Genomic DNA, 21,780 nt, shown 5'->3' with positions numbered 1-21,780 from the left:
GGCTACTTGGTTGCTATGCAAATCAATGTCAGCAAAGCTTTTCCCATTACTTCTCATGGCCTTTATCTTCGTGAGAAATTTTGCCATTTGAAGTGATGATGTAAGCAAAATTAGATTATTTTCATCAAGTTCGTCAACTGAGAGACAGAGTTGCCACACCTAATAATCTATCACTATTTATAGTGATATTTTACATTGCCTAAACAGAAAAAAAAATCACTAAACCAACAATTCACTAAAATACAGTGATTTTTTCTCACCAGGTGGCAACCCTACTGACAGAGGTAAGGATGTTGAATCTAGACAATAAGAACAGACTTTCACATTTTTGTTGTTTTTACCCGTTTTTTCTAAACTATTTTAGATTGTTTCTAAGTAGGGCATACGGTTCTAAGCAACTGAGAATCGGCGTTTTAGAATTTAAAACTAAAAAAGGAAGTGAAGATACACGTTTTAGATTAGCACTTGACAAATTTATACGTTTGGATTATACATCAACACTAATATTAAAAAAGAAAAATCTCAGTAAATTAACATGTCTTTTTTCGTAAACTATTAAGTACTCCCTATTTTCAGCGCTGAAGTTACCAAAAAGTCGGATGATTCCGTGGGATTTCTTATTTCACCAATTTTTTCAAATAAAACCCTTCTCAAATTCATTTGTGCCTTATTATGGCACAAATGACTTTTCTCTCTTTTTGAAATATATTCATTATTTTTATTAAAGAGTGTTCCTAGTTTACCTATTTGAAGTGTCTGTACAGTAAATGAAAGCATTAGCCTTATATAATTGAGTCAGTTGAAGAGAATTAAATAACTGAATTATTAATCGGAAATTAAAACATACTTTAGTATTGTTAAGTATCTTTAATTATATAATTGAGCAAGTCGAAGAGAATGGGTCAAGCAGCATATTAACCAAAAAAAGACGAACTACCGGAGAAACGTGCAACATGATCATCAAAATCTAAGAAATTAGGTAGAAAAAATCAAAATTAATAAGTTTCTTTTGTTATTATGTGATTTTATGCTTTTGAATTGGTAAACATGCATTTTTCAACATAATTTAGCTAGGATGAATACATCACTTGATGCTTTTTTTATGTTCTATCAGAATACAATATTTGCTTGAAATGAAAATTACATTTTAAGCCCTTTAAGGGCTACAAAGCCCTAAAACAGCCCATAGTTATCAACAAATTCCAAGGTAATTCAACATGATTCAGTTCGCATGAGAGTGAATACATCACTTGATGACTTTTGAATGCTCTTAAATAATTCATTAATTGCCTCTGGGGGAAATTACACTTTTAGCCCTTAATGGGCTAAAAGGGCTCAAAACAGCCCATAATAACCAAGTTTTAGAATGCACTTCCAAGAAAACTGACTATTGAAAAAGAAACTGCCATTTGTATTTGATTCAGGAGTAGAGTAAAACAAATTTGTGTAAAATTCAAAAAGGAGCCAAAACCCCTTAAAATGATGTCAGTTTGGTCGTGTCGTCATTTTCAAGGAGTTTCAGGCTGTTTTTAAAAATTCATGTAAATTTATTTTCGAAATAACATCTTACTATTGAGACTAAGGAAAATAAAATTTACCATTCCTGAATCAGCTACCAATGGACATTTCTTCTCAGTAGACATTATTTAGAAAAAAAAAAGTTTTTTAAACGCTTGGTTACTACATACTGTTTTACCTTTGGGGCCTCATTAAGAACTCAGCATGGAATTTACCCCAAAAGCAATTCAAAAATTATGAAATAGTACAAAAAAGGCATGAAGTGATATATTCTTTTTTGTCCAAAACTTACAACACAAATAAAAACTTTGAAAACAGCTTTGCATCTCTATTACGCTTTTACAAGCTGGAAAAACATTTCGGGGGGGGGGGGGTTCAAAATCCTTGATCTCTTGCCAGAATATGGCCTTGTTTTGGAGTTTATTCGAGAGGGCTTTTTTCCCATTACTTTCTTTAAAAACACAAAATCCTGGAAAAATAAGACGTGACAAATGACACAAATTCTCTTTAAAAAATCTTTTTTCTTTATTACTTTCTTTAAAAAAAAAGTCACAGAAAAGTAAGTTCTTTAAGCAGAAAAGTGACATTCATTTTATTAAGATTTAACTATAAAAAAGGGTTACAAAAATTTTTTGAATAAAGCAATGTTTGTCAAAAAGACATTTTAGGTACGGGAACACAAATGATGCCCAACTTTTTTTTGCTATAAGGACAAATTTGAATTTTGTTTTCTTAAACTTCAATTTCCCAAAGAATTTTTTTTTTCTTTTACTTTTTGGTGCATTTAAGATAAAGGCCTAAAAAAATCAAAATTAAAATAAATACAAAAGGACAAGCATTTTTCTAGGCCTATGATCCTCACAAATACACCAAATGACATTAAAAAGAAGCTAAAAGCCAAAATATTCATGCTGCCGAGTCGTATTCACATAGCTTCCGTCTGCGAAGTATCCAATATCCTTGGTTTTTATAAAGTTATATTGATTTCTAATTTAAAGGAAAGGGCCCACAATTTAGGACATAGTGTTTCAACAGACCAACATATACAAAGTATCAAAGATTCAAGAAGAACTGATTAATGTATATACTGAAATAATGGCAGCAATATTTTTTCCTCTTAAAGAGTCTAAAGAAAATTATTGAATACATACAACGTCTTGTAAGGGCTGCTTTGACAGAAAAAAAGTTTGTTTCAAGCAATAGATACTATCACATCTTCACTCATAATTTTGAGTACTTTTACTGCTGAGTACTTAAATACTTTGTACGTTAAGCATTTAAGTACTTAAAGTGCTTTTGTACTTCAAGCAATTAAGTACCGAGTACTTTGTGTATTTAGTACTTTTGAAATTTTTGGTACTCACCATCTGGACTTGTTTGAAGCCCTTTTTTACTAGATTGTCCCCTTGAATCGCTGCTACTAGATTCAATGGCTGATAAGCCGTTAGGTCTTCCACTCCCTACAGCAGATCCACTTCCTATAGGTTGTACTGACTTATCCCCCGTTGAGCTCCCCTCAGTTTCCTTGTTTTGAGTTCCAGGTAAAGCAGGAAAATCTTCATTGGACATGGTAAATTCATTTTGTTCGCCACTAGGGTTCTTCATTACACCAACTACAAAATAATAAGAACAGTTAGACAGACAAAAAGAAAAAAAGCGCGTATTAATGGAGGCATTTCAGCATAAAAAATTGCAAAGAAAGGTCATAAACATTGAGAAATCAGCTGAATTAGCCATTTTATCATTGTTGTGATTTAGTAAATATAGAATATTTACGATATATAATTGATAGTGTCAGTAGAAAAAAAAACTGTGTATGGGAAACCCGTTTATTTGTATATATTAATAGACCAAAGATATAAAACCAAATATATGCTATGTGGTCAGCCCAGATAGTATAAAATTGAGCCTCTATTCATGGGTCATTGTTTTGACCATTGACAATTGAGCAGTTTACAAAATTTTACAGTGGATCATTATACACACAAAAAATAATTCGATATATCCTTTTACACACTTTCATAGATACAGAATAAGGTTAAAAGAGACTTGGGGATCTTTTCTCTTTGAAAATGAACTTTTTTGTTCGGCAGACTCAGCCTATTTTGTCTCATGGCTAGAGGATCAGTTTGAAACTTCTAGGGACACTTTGTAGAAGCTGGTGGCAGGGGGGGATATACAGGGCGATTTTATTTTCTTTTGATGGAAGGGGGCAATTTTTCTCCGATCCTCACAAAAGTATAGCCTCCAGGTTGTTTCCTTTTTTATGCCTATAGTCCGACATACTCAGGCTCAACTAACCCATAAATGATATTCGATAATAATCATCATTTTAATTTAATACGTTTTCGCATACTTTTTCAAGCTTGATATCTTCCTATTTTGATGATTTTTATGTTTGGTTAATCGATTCGTATAAAGACAAATGAAAACTGCAAAGGAGAATCTATCCAAATCGACCACAGATAAAAGTTTAGTATTTTTTTTTTTTAGAGAGATTAAAAAAAAATATATATATATAAAACAAAAGAACTACTTTGGCTTTGAAATAAAAGAAAATTAACCCAGGTGAATTCCTTATTAATCAGCAAAACCTAAGCAAATTATTAGAGAAAATACGATCAAATTATATCCATTTTTAATTACAAGTGTGGCAAGAGAATACTTATTCAAAGAACAGCAAAAAAAAAAACAGATAAGTAATGCAAGGAGCAAGAATTTCTTTCGATAAATATTATATTGCTTAATGTTTCAAAGAAAATCCTTCATTATATGCAACTCAATGAAAGCAACAACTAGGGTACTTAGTCTTACTCCCCATCAAGCTGAAATTCAATCACCCTCTCTTAAATGTCTTGATAACAAGCATTTAGAGAGCCCCTCACCTTTCTCTTCCCTTAAAAATAGACATTAAATATTTTAAAGGAAAAGATGGTGTTCCCATTCCTAAAAGTAAACTACACAATTACTACTACAATCAAAAATTTACTGCAGCACTAAGCCACACAAGGCCAACAAACGTTCACATGCTTATCTTCCATCCCAATCTATTCAAAGCCTCTCTCATTAATACCTCCCGAGAAGTTCAATTTTCCCTTAAATCTTCCCTTATGACATCCTCCCACCCCACTGGGGAACGACCTGCTTTTCATTTTGCCCAAGATAGTTGACCAGCAAGGACGATCTTTAGCATTCTGTCATCCTTCGTCCGAAGAACATGTCCTAACCCTCTAAACCTTCCTCTCCTAATAGCCATAGAAAGCGGGATTGAACCATATTTTTCGTAAAGCCTACCATTTGAAATGCAGTCAATCAGCCGGGTACCCAAAAGAATCGATAGGCAATTTCTATGGGAAATCAGCAATAAATCCTTCTCCTTCTTTCGAAGCGTCCAAACTTTAGACCTATACCTGACCGCTGTCATCACTATAGCTCGCAATAGTCTTAACGAGTTACTCATCTAATTCTAGAAGAGTTGGTCTAGGAGTCTAATTTAGTCTGAAGTCTAGCGGAGTTGGGCTTTGAAATAATTTATAGAAGTGGGGATAGAACGCAACCCTAATAAGGTCCTGATTGACCTTAATAACTAAAATTATAAAATATAATAACTAAAATTTATTATCATACTAAGTAATTTGCTTCCATCAGAAGCCAAGCTAGGTCGTCCATAATTACCATGCTCCCTCTTTTCACCTTTCTTATAGAGGGTATTAATTAGAGTTTCGCTAAAATCACCAGGTAATTCCTTTTATTAATAATCTTCAGTAATCTACCTCTATGTTCACAACCACCATATTTGAAACCCTAGTTTCAGACACTGACAGCATCTGGGACCTTATGACCTTTTAATCCTTTTAGTATTGTCATTAATTCTTCCTCACAAAATGAATCTTCCTTCACATCCAAGGTTAGTCCAGATTGATTACTCCCTCTCAATTAATTAACATGTCAGTACCATATTTTAAAATATTTTAAATAACCATTTTAAATTCAATTAATAATTATTTTAAATATTTTAGATAAACAATATGTTGAATTTTTCTCTTTAAGATACCATATGCGACCTCACAATTTTTTTTTTTTTTTTTAATTTTTCCATATCTTCTAGATCGCCAAACCTTAGACTATCCAGTTTATAATTCAACTGTTTCCTGGGAAAGTTTTCTCAAATTCTCATCCTGAAGTCTGCCAACGTCATAAGCTCCCGGAAGATAGTCACCCTTCCTAAATTTCAGCTTGCCTAAACTGACATTGCTCCTTACTCGAGAGCGACTAAATATCGATCTAAGTGGATATCCTGTTTTACATATTTAAATTAAATAGTTAGACTCCAAATTTAGTACTTAAACCTCAATGTATCGGTCGAGAGGCAGAGTCACACCTCAAAAAATATTGTATAAATCGAAGTCAAAATATGCGAGCTCCATGTGTTGATAATTAAACTTCCGTTCTTGTACTGATTTTTATCAATGAACATGTGAACTTAATACCAATCAAACCATTAGATATAACATATTAGAGAACACTGAGGTTCTGTTCTGAAGAACAGTGAGGATTTTTTTCCAAAAGAAAAATTACGGATGCATGTTTATTTGTTTGATTTTTGTTGTTAATTCTTTTTTTCAAGGGTGATCATATTGAGGTAATGCCCCCAGAAGACCAGGAGAGGGTTCATTTGAATGAAAAATGAGCCCTGTCTAATTGACCAAGAAACTGTGCCACGAATAAGGGACATTTTCTGCCATTTTGTGGCACCAAATCGCAACACTGCCCCAAAGAGGACGAAGTCCCAATAGATCGAAAACTCTGTGATAGTCAGTCAATTTAAAAGTATTTAAAAACTATGTGATGAGCTTCCCAGTGGCACAGGAATTAATGCCGTGCGGTGGCGCACGGCATTAGACCTGCATTAGTGCAAGCTTTGAATTTGGCTCACAGTACACAAATGCTTAAAACGAAATTTGCGCATTAATAACCTTATAATAACCCAAGTTTAATTTTTGTTCTAGTTGTATAAAAATGACTCGTGAATCATAAAGTAATTAGTACAAAAACATCTTTTAAAATTAAAAAAAGAAAGTTCTGCTGAAAGGCACGCTATTGAGGTGAGGCAATTCATTTCATATACGCAATATTTTCTGTCCGTTTTAGGTATTAATGTTGCTTCTTACTTTCAGTTAAAAAAAATTGTTTTTTATTTAGTTGCTAATCGTTTTTAAATAATGCCGGGAAATCCAGCTCCCCCTCCATGGAAAAGTCCCTTCCCCCACGAGAAATTTCTCCATGGAAATGAACTCTCACGTATCTAAAATTAGCGATGTTTACAGAATTAATTTTGTAAGGCATAGTAACAAAACGGCCAAAGAGGTCGAAACTATTTTTATGAAAATGAAAGTCACAAGTTAAGCAATTCTCAAGTGGCTGAAATGAATTATAGAAAAGATCTTTAAAAGATATACGTAATAATTTATGTTCGTTTTAAGTTTTAATGTTATTCCTTACTTTCAGTTGGATAAAACTTGTTTTTTTTATTGAATCACAAACACAAGCCAAAGACATACAATATCTTTGATAATCACATAAAAATCACAGTTATGAAGCTGCTTGAGGTAAAACTGAATGCTAAGATTAGCTGAAAAATATTACAAACAAATTATTGCTTATATCCACCATTATTTAACAAAATTCGATCTTTAGTATTGAAAAGGGGCAAACTTCCTCATATACATGATATAAGGAGTTTATCGCCTCGTCAATACCTCGCTCTTTACGCTAAAGTTCGAATTTTGTTCCAATTCTTTAAGAATGACCCCTGAATCACAAAGGCCGTTTAATTAGAATAAATAGCTCTTTTGAAATTACTAAAACTACTTTAGCGTCAAGAGCGAAGCACTGACGAGGGGACGAACCCCCTCATATACGTAATAATATCTGTTTGTTTTGAGTTTTAATCACACTCCTTACTATCAGTTGAAAAGCTTATTTTATGTTAATTTCTGATTGTTTTTTTAAACAATGCTGGAAAATCCAGCGCCCCCTTCATGGAAATTCTCTTGCACCATGAAAAATTCCCCCCGGAAAGACCCTCCCATGTAACCCTCTCCCCTGAAAACATCTGTATACTTCCCAATAACCAATACTATTTGTAAACAATGGACAAAATCCATAACTTGCACCCCTTCCCCCGGGGACTGTGGGGGATTAAGCCGTTCTCAAAAATACAGTTATTAAATACTTAAACTTTGCTGAACAAAATGGCTATTTCAAAATTTTGATCTAGTGACCTTGGGAAAAAATGAGCGTGGGAGAGGGCCTAGTTGCCCTCCATTTTTTTTTTAGTCACTTAAAAAGGGCACTATAACTTTTGATTTCCGGTCGAATGAGCCCTCTCGCAAAATTCTAGGACCACTGGATCGATACGGTCACCCCAGGAAACAAACAAATAAACACACATCCGTGATCTTTCTTCTCATAAAAAATACAAAACCCCCTATTTGTGCGGATAGGAGCTTGAAACTTCTACAGTAGGGTTCTCTGATACGCTGAATCTCATGGTGTAATTTTCATAAAATTTCATGCCTCTTGGGGGTGTTTCTTCTTTTTTTTGGAAATAAGGCAAATTTTTGCAGGCTCCTAACTTTTGATGGGTAGGACTAAACTTCATGAAACCGATGTATTTAAATCAGAATAAAAATTCGATTCTTTTGATGCAACTAATGGTATGGAAATTCCATTTTTTTTAGAGTTTCGGTTACAATTCAGCCGGGTTGTTTGATATTAATTAAAAAAAAAAGACTTTTGGGAATTATGATCAAAAGAGCAATAACTTGAGTTAATTGATTTAGTTCATGACAGTTTTTACTTGTCAATAATTAACATTATAGATTGTTAGTGAAGATTTTTTAGTGTACACTGACAATTTTGCACTGCTTTAGAAATCTTTTTATCGAAATGAACTGTAATAGGAAGAAATCAATAAGCTTTCTACCAGTCAATGGATCAATTACAATAGGAAAAAATAAAAGAAAATGGGTCGCTAAAAAAATTCTTGTGAATAGATACGAATAATAATTAAATTTTTCTCAAAGATTATACTTTATTGTAGCACTACAGCTTTTATCCAAGCGGTACAAGGAACAATAGTACAAGGAGTTCAGAAGGTAGGTGTGTTGTCTCTTCTCTTGTCAAAACATGTTGTTTTGTTTATCAAGATACAGATTTTGTCAAAAATTACGTTTTATTTTAATATTATGTTTTGTTGCTTACAAAAAGCATCCAGATACAATAATTCCCTTTCAAATGAGGCCCTAAACATCTCCTAGTGATATTTCCGTGCCCACTAGCCGTGACGAAAAAAAGGAAAAAAGACGTTTCACTACGTCTCACCCTTGCGAACATTAATTTTGGCAGTTTTGACTTCGATCCAATACCATTTACGAAGGCTTTCATGCTATTTTACGTAATTTCTTTAAATTTGTCTTCACAATAAACTTTTACCATTAAGGCTAATAGAAAAACTAATTACCATCCCGAATCAACTTTAAATAGTCATCTTCCTCAATGACAATTTTTTTTTCAAAACATATTTTTAAAGTTTCATTTACCTCCATTTCTCTTAATCTAAACTTCAACATCATGTCTTACGCGATATTTCATAGCAATGGTATAAATATGTGGTTTAGCACCACAGTTCCAAAAATAGCACCACAGTTGGTTAAATTACCACACAGTTTAGCATTTACCACACAGAATTTACCACAAAATTACCACACAGTTTAGCACCACTAGCACCACAGTTCCTAGTATAAGGATTATGCAGATCACCAAAAATAGAATTCATACTAACAATTAAGCTATTTCAGTAATTGACAAATTAGAATTAAAAATAATGAAATAAAAACTTTTTTTATTTCATTTAGTATATTAAAAGAGATAAATGAGGAGACGAAAAAACTTAATCGTCCATGATTGTATGAGATAATTATTCAAAATGCGTCTTGAGACACCTTAAATTGAACAGTATTTCACATAAACAGTTGCCATATACAATGGTGAAAGGACTCTCCTTGTATTAACAAGGATTCGAGCTCATACTATTTTATGGTAACGATGGCAACTGCATTCAAACTTTCCCCCCCCCACGGAAAATACAAATACACGCCCTGGCAGTCCCATTTTCTTTTAGTATATATACTACACTTGTTATGCAAAAAAAAAACTAAACAGCACAGAACAGAACTCATAAATAAACCATATCAACCAAAATAAAAGACTTGAATAAGAAAAATAAGAAAAAGAAAGTTAATTTATCACGTAACAGCAGGCATCCCCCCGACTAAACATAAACACATTCAAAACAACCCAAATAACAACATGACAAAAAGAGTGGTATAAAGACCCAAGAAACACCGAGGAAAAATTTTTTAGATATAATGCTAAAAAAAAAATCAGTAATTGTCCATAAACAAACAGAGGAATCAAAATTAAGACTGATTTGTAATGGTTCTATGCAACAAACACACTCGTTTGTAAAGAAAAATGGGACCTTACTGAAAAAAACAATGACTGAAGCAGTTGGCCTCGGTTACAAGATATGGTGGGAGGATGGTGCACCAATTAGGAACAAATCAGACAAACGTCATAAGCATTAAAGTGAAATACAATCTTTGACAAAACTGTATCTTCACATACTACATGATATCATACACGTGCATTTTGACAAGAGTTTCCAGCTAAAGAAAAAAGCCAAAGCCATTTTCCTCTGAGTAAAAGACAAAAATTCTGCAGAGCCATTGTTAAGGCACAGGGCAATGAGTCGACGTTTCAGTCACTGCAACGTTTTAAACGTGAGTGATACACATGTACATAAAAACACAGGAGTCAACATATGTACGAAAATAGCAATAAACAATATAAACAACAATGTATGTCATACATATTCCTAGAATATATCATGGTTGCAGCGGTTTACTAGGTTCCAGCTAAAAACATCGTAAAGGTTTTTCCTGTGAATGAAAAACAATGATCCTACAGAGTCACTACTGGCACGTTTCAATCACTGCTGGTGACGTTCCGAAAGTCAAGTCGATGTTCCAATTGCTGAAACAGTTTCAGTTTCCTGGGCATGATATACACATACATAAAAAATACAGTAGTCAACATTGAAGCGAAAATAGCAATAAATAATTGAGCAACAATGTATGTCATACAGATTCCTAAAATACACCATGGTTGCAGCAGTTTACTAGGTTCCAGCTAAAAACAAACCGTAAAGGTTTTTCCTGTGAATAAAAGACAAAGATCCTGCAGAGCCACTACTGGCACGTTTCAATCACTGCTGGCATATATATTCCTCAGAGACGAAAGAAATCTAGAGGAAAGGATAAGAAAAAAAGAGAAAACAAAATCAAATAAGCGAAAGAAAAGAATCAATTATGCCACCGACAAAACCTACTGCAGCTAAAGTAAATATTAATATTGAAACAAAGAAATAAGGAATGAACGCCAGATCAAACAAGGGAGCAAAACAGGAAGAGACCAACTAAAAGCAAAGAAAAAGAGTAGTTATGACACATTGTTAACTGTATTTAACTAGCTTGCACATAAAGAGAAATTTAGTGATTTTTGTCTTCATTTTTTTTTCAAATTAAAAACAGCTTTGAAAGTGCCTCTTTTTATTGGTGAAAATAGTGCAATGATAAGCAAAGTAAAAGCAGGACCCTGTTAGAGCAGTAAGATGTTGTCATGATTCAATTCAAAAGCCCCTCGACCTTCTGATTTTCTTAGTTGGAACCTATTAAAGAGCGAATCACATTTTAAATAATCGCTGTTGTGCCAAAAATGCAGTTTTTGCCAAAAATGCACGTTTTCAGTACTATCACTTTCGCTTGTTAAAAAGACCAGTTACAACTTCAAATCTGAAACATGTCATTCACTGTTCCCTCTTATGTTCGTTCCTTTCTCCGTGCATGCTGTTGTCCCTAAGTTACATTTTCCTACTATTAAACAACTAAGTTACATTTTCTAGTTCTATGATGTCATATCAACAGTTAGCTGTTTTGTCATGACAATTACAATTGACAGTCCAGTCTACACTGTTTATTCTTATCCTTAGTTTGCGTTACACAGTTTGCTCCTGTGTTCGTTCTCGTGTTACTCCGGTGTTCCTTGCTCCTGTGTTCAATCTTATGATGATGACGGTCTTTGCACCTGTTTCCGAACCTGTGTTCTTTTGCTCCTTCACTCCTATATGTTTTCATGTTCATTCCTGTGTTTGTTCCCTACACTCCTTCCCTCCTGCATTGCTTCGTTTTCGTGCTTCTATGTTTTTTTTTTATTTTTGTGTTTGATCCTATTTATGTTCATGGTGTTTATTCCTGTTTTTAATGCAGTTGTTCCTTCCTGTGCTCACTCTTCTGTTTTTACTGTTTTTACGACTGGTCAGCTTTTTAGCTGTTAGCAGTTTTGTCATGGAAATTATAAATGACAGTTCAGTTATATTGCTAATTATTATCCCAATTTTTTTTACACTTGTTCTTCCTGTGCTCGTTCATGCGTTTGCTCCTGTGTTCCTTCGTTCCTTTGTTCAGTATTATGATGGTGCCGGTCTCTGTAGCTGCATTCATACCTGAGTTCATTCTTCCTATGATCGCTCCTGCGTTTTACGACTTCCGGATCTTCATAAATTTACATTTTTTTTTATTTTCAAAATCCATGTATGCTATATCATTTTGTATATTTGTAAAACATATGAATAACTTGTTTTTTTTTGTACCATTTCAATTGATCCAGGAGCTGATCCAAATCTCTATTCCTAAAATAAAGTGTTTATTTCAGTGTTCTTTCTCGTGTTCGTGTATTGACTTTGCTCCTTTGTTCCCACATTGCATTGTTTGGTCCTATTTTCGTTCCTTTACTTCTTCCTTTCTTCCTTTCCCTGTTTTTGTTCCTGTGTTTGATTCAATGAAATTCAACATTACTGGATAAATTGCTAAGTGAATTTCAACTCTACTCCTATTTAAAACCGTTGTTGTTGTTGGTGTAATTGAATGGAGCTTCCAGAATTTCTTCTCTATGCTCCATATTTAAAACTGTTCTTTTTTTTAATAGGTGCAAATATAGAATGCAAATGCATAGTATAAATGCAGAGTACATCTAAATGCTAACTTTTAGTTAATGCTGCTATCAGATTCATTTACATTCAGACAGTTTTTAATTTTGAATAGTATTCCTTTCTTCATGAATATAAAGCGTACATTTCACGTTAAATTTATTCTTCTTTGGAAACTTTTTTTTCCATCAAGCAAATATAAGACGTGTTCAATCTTCAATAGTCTTTTTTAAACTTTACTATATAAATGAAATCATACACTTTTTCCCGGACCTTTTCTCCTACGACAAAGGCAACATTTATTACCGTAGTTGGACCTTCCAGGGAGTCCTCCTCCACCAATTCCTTCTTGACCTCTATTTGTTAATGAAGGGAACTCAGAGGGGTCTAACGTAGGGGGCAGTTCAATTCCATAGGCACCATGTAAACTCCCCATCAGTCCTTGTGTTTGTCCAAAGCCTCGAGAACTGAGACCCAGGCTATGTGATTGGGGGCTTTGACTAGCTCTAAAACATGGAATATTTCACTATTAGAATAATGTCTACATTTTCACTGTCAAATAGACTAATTAACACAAGTCTTTTGGAGACAGTGACCCATCTAAACTATTAATGGATATAAGATAGAAAGAACTTTATTGCTCATTCGAAAAATGGTAAAAGACCACAAATAGAGTAAAGAAACAGTCAAAGAAAGACTACACACAACAACAACAAAAACAGTAATGGACGCAAACTTAGATACTATAGACATGCACTTTGACTTACTTGACTTAGGTCTCCTGTCGGGGCTCTTTAGCATAGAGTGATGTCTACCTCCTCCATCCACTTTTGTCCATTACGAGCGTTTCGGCCCACTCGATATGACCTATGGAATCGTCAAGAATTCGGAAGGGTTGTTGGGCCATTGTTTCTTCGGTCAGCCACAAGGTCGCTTCCAACAGACTTTCACAGGGTCGAAGTCAAAAACCGTCTCTGCGGGTAAGTGCAGGGACATTAGAAGTAAGTGTCCAAACATCCGTAAGGTATGCTAGGCTTCTTAGGTAGAAAACCGAGACTGCTTAGTGAGCTGCAGTAGCTTCTCAATAATCACAAAGCTAACCACCGTAGACCTTCAAACCTTTTCAGGCTCTTCGACTGGAATACATCGATGGCCTTTAGGGTTGCAGCTGATGCATGCCATCTCAGTTCCGTAAAGCATCGCAGAACCGATGAGAGCGTTGAAGATTTGCAGTTTAGTTGAACAACAGATATTCTGTTTTCGCCAAAGGTGGCGGTTCAATCTGCCCATGGTAGAAGACGCTTTGGATATCCTTGCTTATAGCTCGAGGAGAAGCAAGTCATCAAGCCACAAGAAGCAAATTGTGGAGCCCAGGTAGGTGAACCTTTGGACAGTTTTAATTCCAGGCTGGAGAATTTAACTGGAGAGTTGACAGCAGGAGAAGAGGGTCTATGGCCATAGTTTTCGTTTTGTTCCATTTTGTCTGCCGCCCCACGTTTGCAACCTCTTCTCGTAGGATTCAAAGTGCTTCCATGAGCTGATCCATGGAGTCCGCTAGGATGGACAAGTCGTCAGTAAAATCAGCATCTGAGATGACGCGATCTACAAACTTGAGTCCAAAGCCGAGATGGGAAGTCGTCTTTGTCATAACGGGTCTATGATGACAAAGAAGAGCTCTGGGGCCACTACACATCCTTAACGCAATCCTGTCGTGATTTGGAAGAACGGACTGTTCCAGCCGTTGACTTGAACACAGATCTCTGTACAATGTTGTAGAGTTTTGAAGAGTCTGCAGCATTTTTTGGGCTGAAAAAAACTTTCTCCCATGCTAACCAAATAGTCTGCATTTATATATTATATTTAAGCATAAAAAGTATTATATCTTTATAAATAACTAGGTCTATATATATATATATATATATATATATATATATATATATATATATATATATATATATATATATAATCCTGAATGGTTCTTGAAACATGGATGATCTTAAAACTTCGGAGTATTGAATCAATTAACTCACTTAAGGGCTACTACCCCTTTTTCTTTGCCTATTTTCACTACTACATTCCTTTGTGGTATTAGATTAAGATTTTGGGTCAGCTACTTCACTCAAAATGACAGAAGTTCAATACATTATTTTCCAAGGGTGGACGTCATCCTCACACCACAAAGACAAGGGTCCAAAATTATGCAATTGTACAATTAGTCACATATACATTTTAGTAGAAAATGTGAGCATGTTACACTTTATTAAAGCCAGAATCACGTGAAATAACCAAATCTGAGTGATCAAAGTTACAAATATGAGCGAACCTAGTTAAAATAGAGCCTTAGTCGATACTACAAGCTGGTGTGGCAAAAAACACGCTAAGTTATAATTAAGCAACAAAACGAGCTGAGATCTTCTGTAAAAACGAACTTCAAGCACATGGTGAGGAATTTAAATGTCGCAGTGTAAAAACGAGTTTAAGTCCTGATCCAATGCATTTGAGCTAAGGTCTCACTCATTGCAAAATTTAGCTAAGGCCTGTCTAAATGAAAAAACAAGCTAATCCCATGCGGTTAACTGACTTAGTAAAAAAAATTTTAACAATCGAAAATTTTTGAATTAAAAATTGCAAAACAGACAGGTTTTGCCATCTTTTTAGTCTCCATCCTCTCGCTTCAACCTTCAGGTTTCACCAATTTCGACCCCAGGCCATCAGATCACACAAATAACAGGCTTGGGCGGCTCTCACAAATGTATCTTAACTTTGCCTCCCTCCACTCATTTTGCATGCCATAGTTCGTAGCTCGGGTCACTGGCACATGCGCGCTTGCTATCATGAGGTTGATAAACATGTGTTGTGCATAGAGAAACAAATATTGCTTGAAATCACATCACAAAACTTCACTACTAAGCTTTAATAAATAGCCAAGAAGGCTCCCAATACCACAAAAGAAGTTGCTTGATAATTTCTGAAGTTATAGATACTGCATTATATAGCAAAGTTAATAACTTTAACGGTAGCTTTTAGGATTCTTCAGTCTTTAGATGGTAGTTAACTGCAAAGAACATGGTGTCTTAGCAAAAAAAGGAAAAATACTAAATCACTAAAAAAATACCCAGCCATATGGAATAGTTGCTTTATGAGTTGCAATAACTATAACCTATAATAATATAAACTATAACTATAACCTATAACTATATAAACTATAACCTATTACAAACTATTACCTATATAAACAATAACCTGTGGTGTGTTATATAACCTGGCGAGATTTTCTTTAAGAGTAAATGCGTTTTTTCTTTAGGATATGGTTTAGTACAGATAAAAAAGATTGGACACTAGTAGGAAGATTAGAACATTACCCAAATCCAAGAGGTCGTTTATCACCAACAGTTTTCTGACTTAAGGTACTTCGTTGATTCATGATTAATGATCGATTTGGCGACAGTTGCTGAACTCCAGATGATATATTACCACTAAACTGGGTTGGTGTTGGAGCTTGACTAGATGGCATCATACCAAAACCCGGCCTGGTGCTTGGTAAGGACCTTCCTGGCTGTTGGATCTGCATTCCTCCTATCCCTAATATTTAAGAAAAAAAATATTAATATTGCACTGCTTTTATGCTTGAAAAACAGAAAAACAAGATTTTTCCCAATTACACAATATCATTTTGAACCAGACTGAATAACATTTCTCCCAGGGAAGTCTATTACTTTGTGTTTAATTGGTAGGAGCCTGTTTAAGTTAGGTATTTATTAGCCATGTGCAATTTAAGGGGGCATAGCTCAACATTTCACAGGGACTAACGGGTAGCCTTATGAACTAAAGCAGGAAAATTCACAAAATGTGATATGTCAAATCTAACCAGAAAAGAAGTTACTTTTGTCTAAAAATATTTCTTTTCTAGAAAATGCTTATAGGCCCTTTCTGTTACCCAAACTAAAACCGTTAGCCAAAATTATTAGAAAATTTCTTTCAGAAATGGCATTATAGTAAGAGAATTCTAAGCACCATATTCAAAAACTAGAAAACACAGCAAAGCAGGATGAATAGTTTCTCAGCTAATGACACTGATAGAGAGTTCATTACTGCTAATATTTCTTACATATAGCATACATTTGTTGTCTTGTCCTTAGGCCCTCTTGGCCCCACAAACAATCTTTGAAATGTTCAATTCTATATCAAAGTTTGTGGTTTTTAAATTTTCTACCCAATTTTTATGTTTACACGAGTTATTACTAAACAGTTTCTGCTGACTAACAATTCTTTTTCCACTGTCCTAACAAAAACTGTTAGCCAACATTCTTAGCTGATGATAGGAGGGAAGAAAAAAGGCCTTGTGTCCGGGTTTCAACCATCCAAATCTATGAGTAAATTACAATTCAATTTCCACAAAGGGAGGTTAAATTGAGCAAAATTCCAACTTAATGAATTTTTTTTTTTTTAGATAAGAGTTTTGCAAATTGCAGTCAAAACTCTTCATAATTCCTCAATTTTATATTTTTTTATGTTTCAAAGACAAGCAACTTTTCTGAAAGTAAGTTCCTTGTAAGAGGGTTGTTATAATCAAGATTAAGAATATCATCCAAAGAATCTATACGAATAATTTGCCATTTTTGGTAATTTGTCCTGTTTTTATAAATAGATATAGTCACATCTGGTTTGAGAAATCCATGTTCAGGATGTTTTACAAAACAACACTTTATATACATAAATTTGACTAGGGTTCATGATTTTATGTAAAAGATAATAAAACTTACTAAAAGAATAGGATGAGGAAATTAGGAATTAGGATGATTATAAGATGGAACTGGAATGATTATATGCATATAGTGGCGTCACTTAGAGGGGCAGTTGCCCCCCTCCAGTACTTTGGAAAACGCTTTTCTAAATATTTCATGTAACTGGCTCAAAACAATAACTGACAAAAATGTACTGAGGATTTCATGGAACAACGGTGCAATTGCGGGACATTTATCTCTACATCAGCATGTTGTATGTCTGCTGAGAATAGAATAAAGTGATTCTAAACAAAATATGGATATTTTTCTTACAGTTTAGAAATTTTGTGTGTGTTGTTGTCCATTGATCTGGATCTTATGCACTGATACAGCTAGACTCCTATAAAAGATTCTCCCACAATGATATTCTGCACTACCATGCAACTTTACCTAATGCTACAAGAAGACTTGTAACTCAAGGGACATGTCCACAAGCCAGTGGGCCCTGCTGAGCACAAACTTGAGAGACCTTCTTCTCTCTCTGCCGGTAATTACAACCCCAGCAAGGGTGCTTCAGTTTGTGTAATGGATCCCTAAGAACTAGGCCACTTTTTGGTCTGCACCTTCTATGGATGTACACTACACATCTGTAAGACATTCCCCTATCCACCACCTGGGGATGTGCTGAGTGGCCTGGGGAAGTCCCTACTGAGCAGTACACATAGGTTAGCAATATGTTCTCAAGTCTCAAGATCTTCACTAAAATTTAAAATCTTCTAGACAACACCACTTCTTTTAAATTTCTATTTGCCCAAAAAACATTCATATTCATGGGGACTTAAGCTCTTTCTAGTATAAAGATAATACTATTTGACAACAGTACCAAAAGCAAAATAGTGTGGTAATGTCAAAATCACTGACTGATAATTTATATATCAATAAGATATAGACATAGGAAGATGGCAAGAGGTTTACTCCTCCTCTGAAAGCAAATGTGAGCTTTACTACTTTGGATACATGTTGCTTCCTTATGGACAAAAACAGGAAAAGGCAAAGGACAGCAAACAAGAAGACATTTGAAATGTTTATAATAGGAAATTGAGAAATATTCCCAGTTAAATTTTGGTAAAATCAAACCTCTTGATACCACTTGCCTCTAGCCTCTGGGAAATTTCTTGCAAGATCTCATGTATTGTTCAATACCATTTAGGCAATAAAAATCATACAACACTGTTTACACTAAAATAATGCAAGATGCATTTCTTCTCTAGATTGTAAGGTATGAAGGAAATGGGCATTATGTTAATCATTATTGATAAAATACAAGGTGCAGCAGAAAAGTAATAAGACCTTTTTTTAAAGCAAAGTTTTCATAAGTTCAAAGATCAATGTTATCCCCTAAAAAGTAGTTCCCTTGGGCAGCTACACACCAATGAAGACACCTACTTTTTTATAGCAGTATTGGAATCATTACAGGCTTCAGAATATTGGTTTGGATGGTTACTAAAGTCTCAAATGATGGCAAATCATTTTGGTCACTTCAAAAGGGCACTAGAATTTTAATTTTTGTTTAAATAAACCCTCTCCAATTTTCTTGGACCACAAGGCTGATACTATCACCTCTTGAATATACAAACAAATAAACTATCATCTATGATCTTTCTTCTGGCAAAAAATAAAACATTCCATATTTTTGAATATGAGAGCTTAAAACCACTGCAGTAGGGTTCTCAGATCTACCAAATCTTATTGTGCAATTTTCATAAAGATTCCTTGACTTTCTGGGGGTATTTTCCCCCTTTTTAAAAAATCAGGTATGTTTACTCAGGTTCATAGCTTTTCACAGGGTAACACTGAACTTAATAAATCTTGTGGTATTTGGAATCAGCATAAAAACCCAATCCTTTTGATATATTTATTGATATCAATATTTTGTTTTTTAAGAGCTCTAGTTACTACTGAGATACTCCATGAAGCACAACAAAATATAGCTTCACCAATCACAATATCACAAATTGCATATTTAGCAAACAGATTTACTAACTCAAACTGAGCTACATATGGGTCCTGATACACATACTGTCTCAAGGAGAACAAAGCAGGGTTGCCAAATAGATTGCAGTATCACCAGTTACATTACTTTTCTACTGCACCTATATAAGCAGTTGCTAAAAATAATCAAGAAGCCAGTAAACATTTTACCCTCTCCTCATCCCAAGAAATAGTGACAACCCTGCTTAGGGGATGTATTTTCCCTTGCCCATAGCTACCCCAGACTCAGAAGACCAAAAATATGGACTTAGAGACCTAGTGTTTAGGTCCCTAAACATGAGAATGTAGGTCTTGCAAATTACTTTCTTTGATCTACTGGTTATACTTCTCTTGATGAGTGTAAGCAACTTAAACAGCTGTGCTTCCTCCTTGTTCACCTCAATATATTCAGAGCTTTTCTCTTTGCACAATCTCATGATATTATAATTTCTTGTAAATCTTTCCTTACAATCTCCCCCCCCCCCCTATTTAGGAATGACCTGATCTTTTTGGCCCCAGATGGATGGCCAAAAGGAGCAATATGTTATCCTTTATCCATAAAATGTGCCTTAGCAGTCTACTAGCCTATTTATTTATTTATTTATTTATTAATACCAAATACGGTAAGCTTTCAAGCTTGTCGCAATAAATATAATAAATAGAAGAAATGACAACATAATACACAATACAACTGACAACATAGTACACACACATAAATCAATGAAAATAACAACTACAATAAAACACTGACAAATAATACTATAAATTATTTAAAAATGATTTACTTTGAAAATTTGTTTCTGCTAGTCTTGTTTTGAATTTATCTATTGTTGTGACTTATCTATCAAATTATGACAAGTAATTTGTTAAAGAAAGAGTGCCATCCAAGCATAATGATTCAACAAACTTCCCATCTTTGGGAATGAATAGATTTTGTACATTTAAAGTACACTAAGAATAGATTGTACACATATCTAGCAATAAAAATGTATCAAACAAGATTTGGGCAGATGTAATGGGGCAGCCATATTGCAACATTGGTTATCTAATTTAACAAATAGAAGGTGAAGATTATGAAATAAAGACAAAACATGTTTATGCAATAAGTTTGTCCTGCTCATGTAAGAATGTCACCTTTTCAGCTTAACAGCAATGATGGTTAAACTTGGAAAATATATTAATTTTGTTTCATGTTTTAATTTCAAACCTTAAAGATGAGAAAAAAAAACACTTATACAGCAAAATTGAATCAGGCCATAAAAACAACTATCATACTGAGATGACTACTAGGACAATTAGGCTGTTAATAATCAGCTAGTATACTTGGCTAGTTGGATATTAGTCACCAAGCATAGTGTAAGCTATTCTATAACTGCATTACAAACTCAATATCATACTTTTTTTGTTTTATTTAGAAAACATTTATGTACTCTTCATTATTGGAAGTTACTGGCATCCAAAGCCATTCCCTAGAAGGGGGGGGGGGGGGGGGTAAGTGGGGTAGTTGCCCTAGACACAGTGGCTCAAGGGGCACCACAACTGGAGAATTCTGAACCAATTTTTCACTTTGATTACGGTTTCTTGGCTTATATTTGAGTTGGGAGGGGGCACTGTCATTAATTTTTTTAGGGCACCACTAACTCTAAGACTGGCTCTGGTGGTATACTGGGTGTTAATGACTGACACCTTCAAAAAAATGATAATAAACATAAGTAGTACCAGGCTTATTACTTAGGGCAATATCTAGAAACAACAGAGAGGCTTGGTGCATCATCAAAGGTCAGGGCCCTCTAGAGGAGAAGGAGTGGAGGTAGGTACTTCAAAATACCTTCCCAGGACATAAGCTACTATAGCCTGTAGACACATCCCTGAAAGTTTCACTTTCCTAACCTGACCCATTTCTGAGATAGCAAGAAGTTAATCAACTAGAATTTTACCTTTATTTTAAATGGTTTCTTCCAAAGTGGTTATATGGTAGCATAGACTGGCCTAAGTCTACTGTAATTTATTTCAAACACACTTTGTTTTGTGGACCACTAATATCCCCTTTAACCATTCTTTCTCAGAGATCCAAAACAACTGTGACTGTAATTTTACAATAATCATTTTCATTTCAATTAATTGTCTAGGACTATTTGAGATCTATTAAACAGTCTAGCCTAGTAAAGATAGGCTAAAATCATTGACACAAGTGGGGCTGTAATTTTATCATCTATATTACTTCTGAAACTTTGAATCTCTAAAAAGTATCTTAATGTTAATTCTGAAACTCTGGTGCTTATGTTTACATGTAAATTCCACTAGCCAATAAGTTGCCTTAAAATTAATAAATGAGTAATACTAATACCATATCTGGCTTACCTAGTGCACCAGGTGCTCCACCATACAAAGAACTTG

General features: G+C 34.4%; 2 protein-coding genes across 2 annotated transcripts in view; one reads left to right on the top strand and one right to left on the bottom strand.

The window, feature by feature from the left end:
• LOC136037907 (CCR4-NOT transcription complex subunit 2-like) overlaps nucleotides 1-21,774 on the bottom strand; it is a 35,672-nt gene extending 13,898 nt beyond the window's left edge. Inside the window, exons 1-4 of the mRNA XM_065720764.1 lie at nucleotides 21,745-21,774; nucleotides 15,991-16,210; nucleotides 12,935-13,134; nucleotides 2,883-3,131 (exon numbers count right to left, since the gene is read on the bottom strand). Coding sequence (XP_065576836.1) covers nucleotides 2,883-3,131; nucleotides 12,935-13,134; nucleotides 15,991-16,199 — 658 coding nt within the window. The 5' untranslated portion in view covers nucleotides 16,200-16,210; nucleotides 21,745-21,774. The remainder of the gene's footprint in view (nucleotides 1-2,882; nucleotides 3,132-12,934; nucleotides 13,135-15,990; nucleotides 16,211-21,744) is intronic.
• LOC136037494 (inactive phospholipase C-like protein 2) overlaps nucleotides 1-21,780 on the top strand; it is a 195,616-nt gene that overhangs the window by 153,639 nt on the left and 20,197 nt on the right. The window lies entirely within an intron of this gene.

This window comes from Artemia franciscana, chromosome 17 (genome assembly GCF_032884065.1).
Source record: "Artemia franciscana chromosome 17, ASM3288406v1, whole genome shotgun sequence".
Classification (NCBI taxonomy): Eukaryota; Metazoa; Arthropoda; class Branchiopoda; order Anostraca; family Artemiidae; genus Artemia; species Artemia franciscana.
This window is presented reverse-complemented; position numbering and strand designations above follow the sequence as displayed.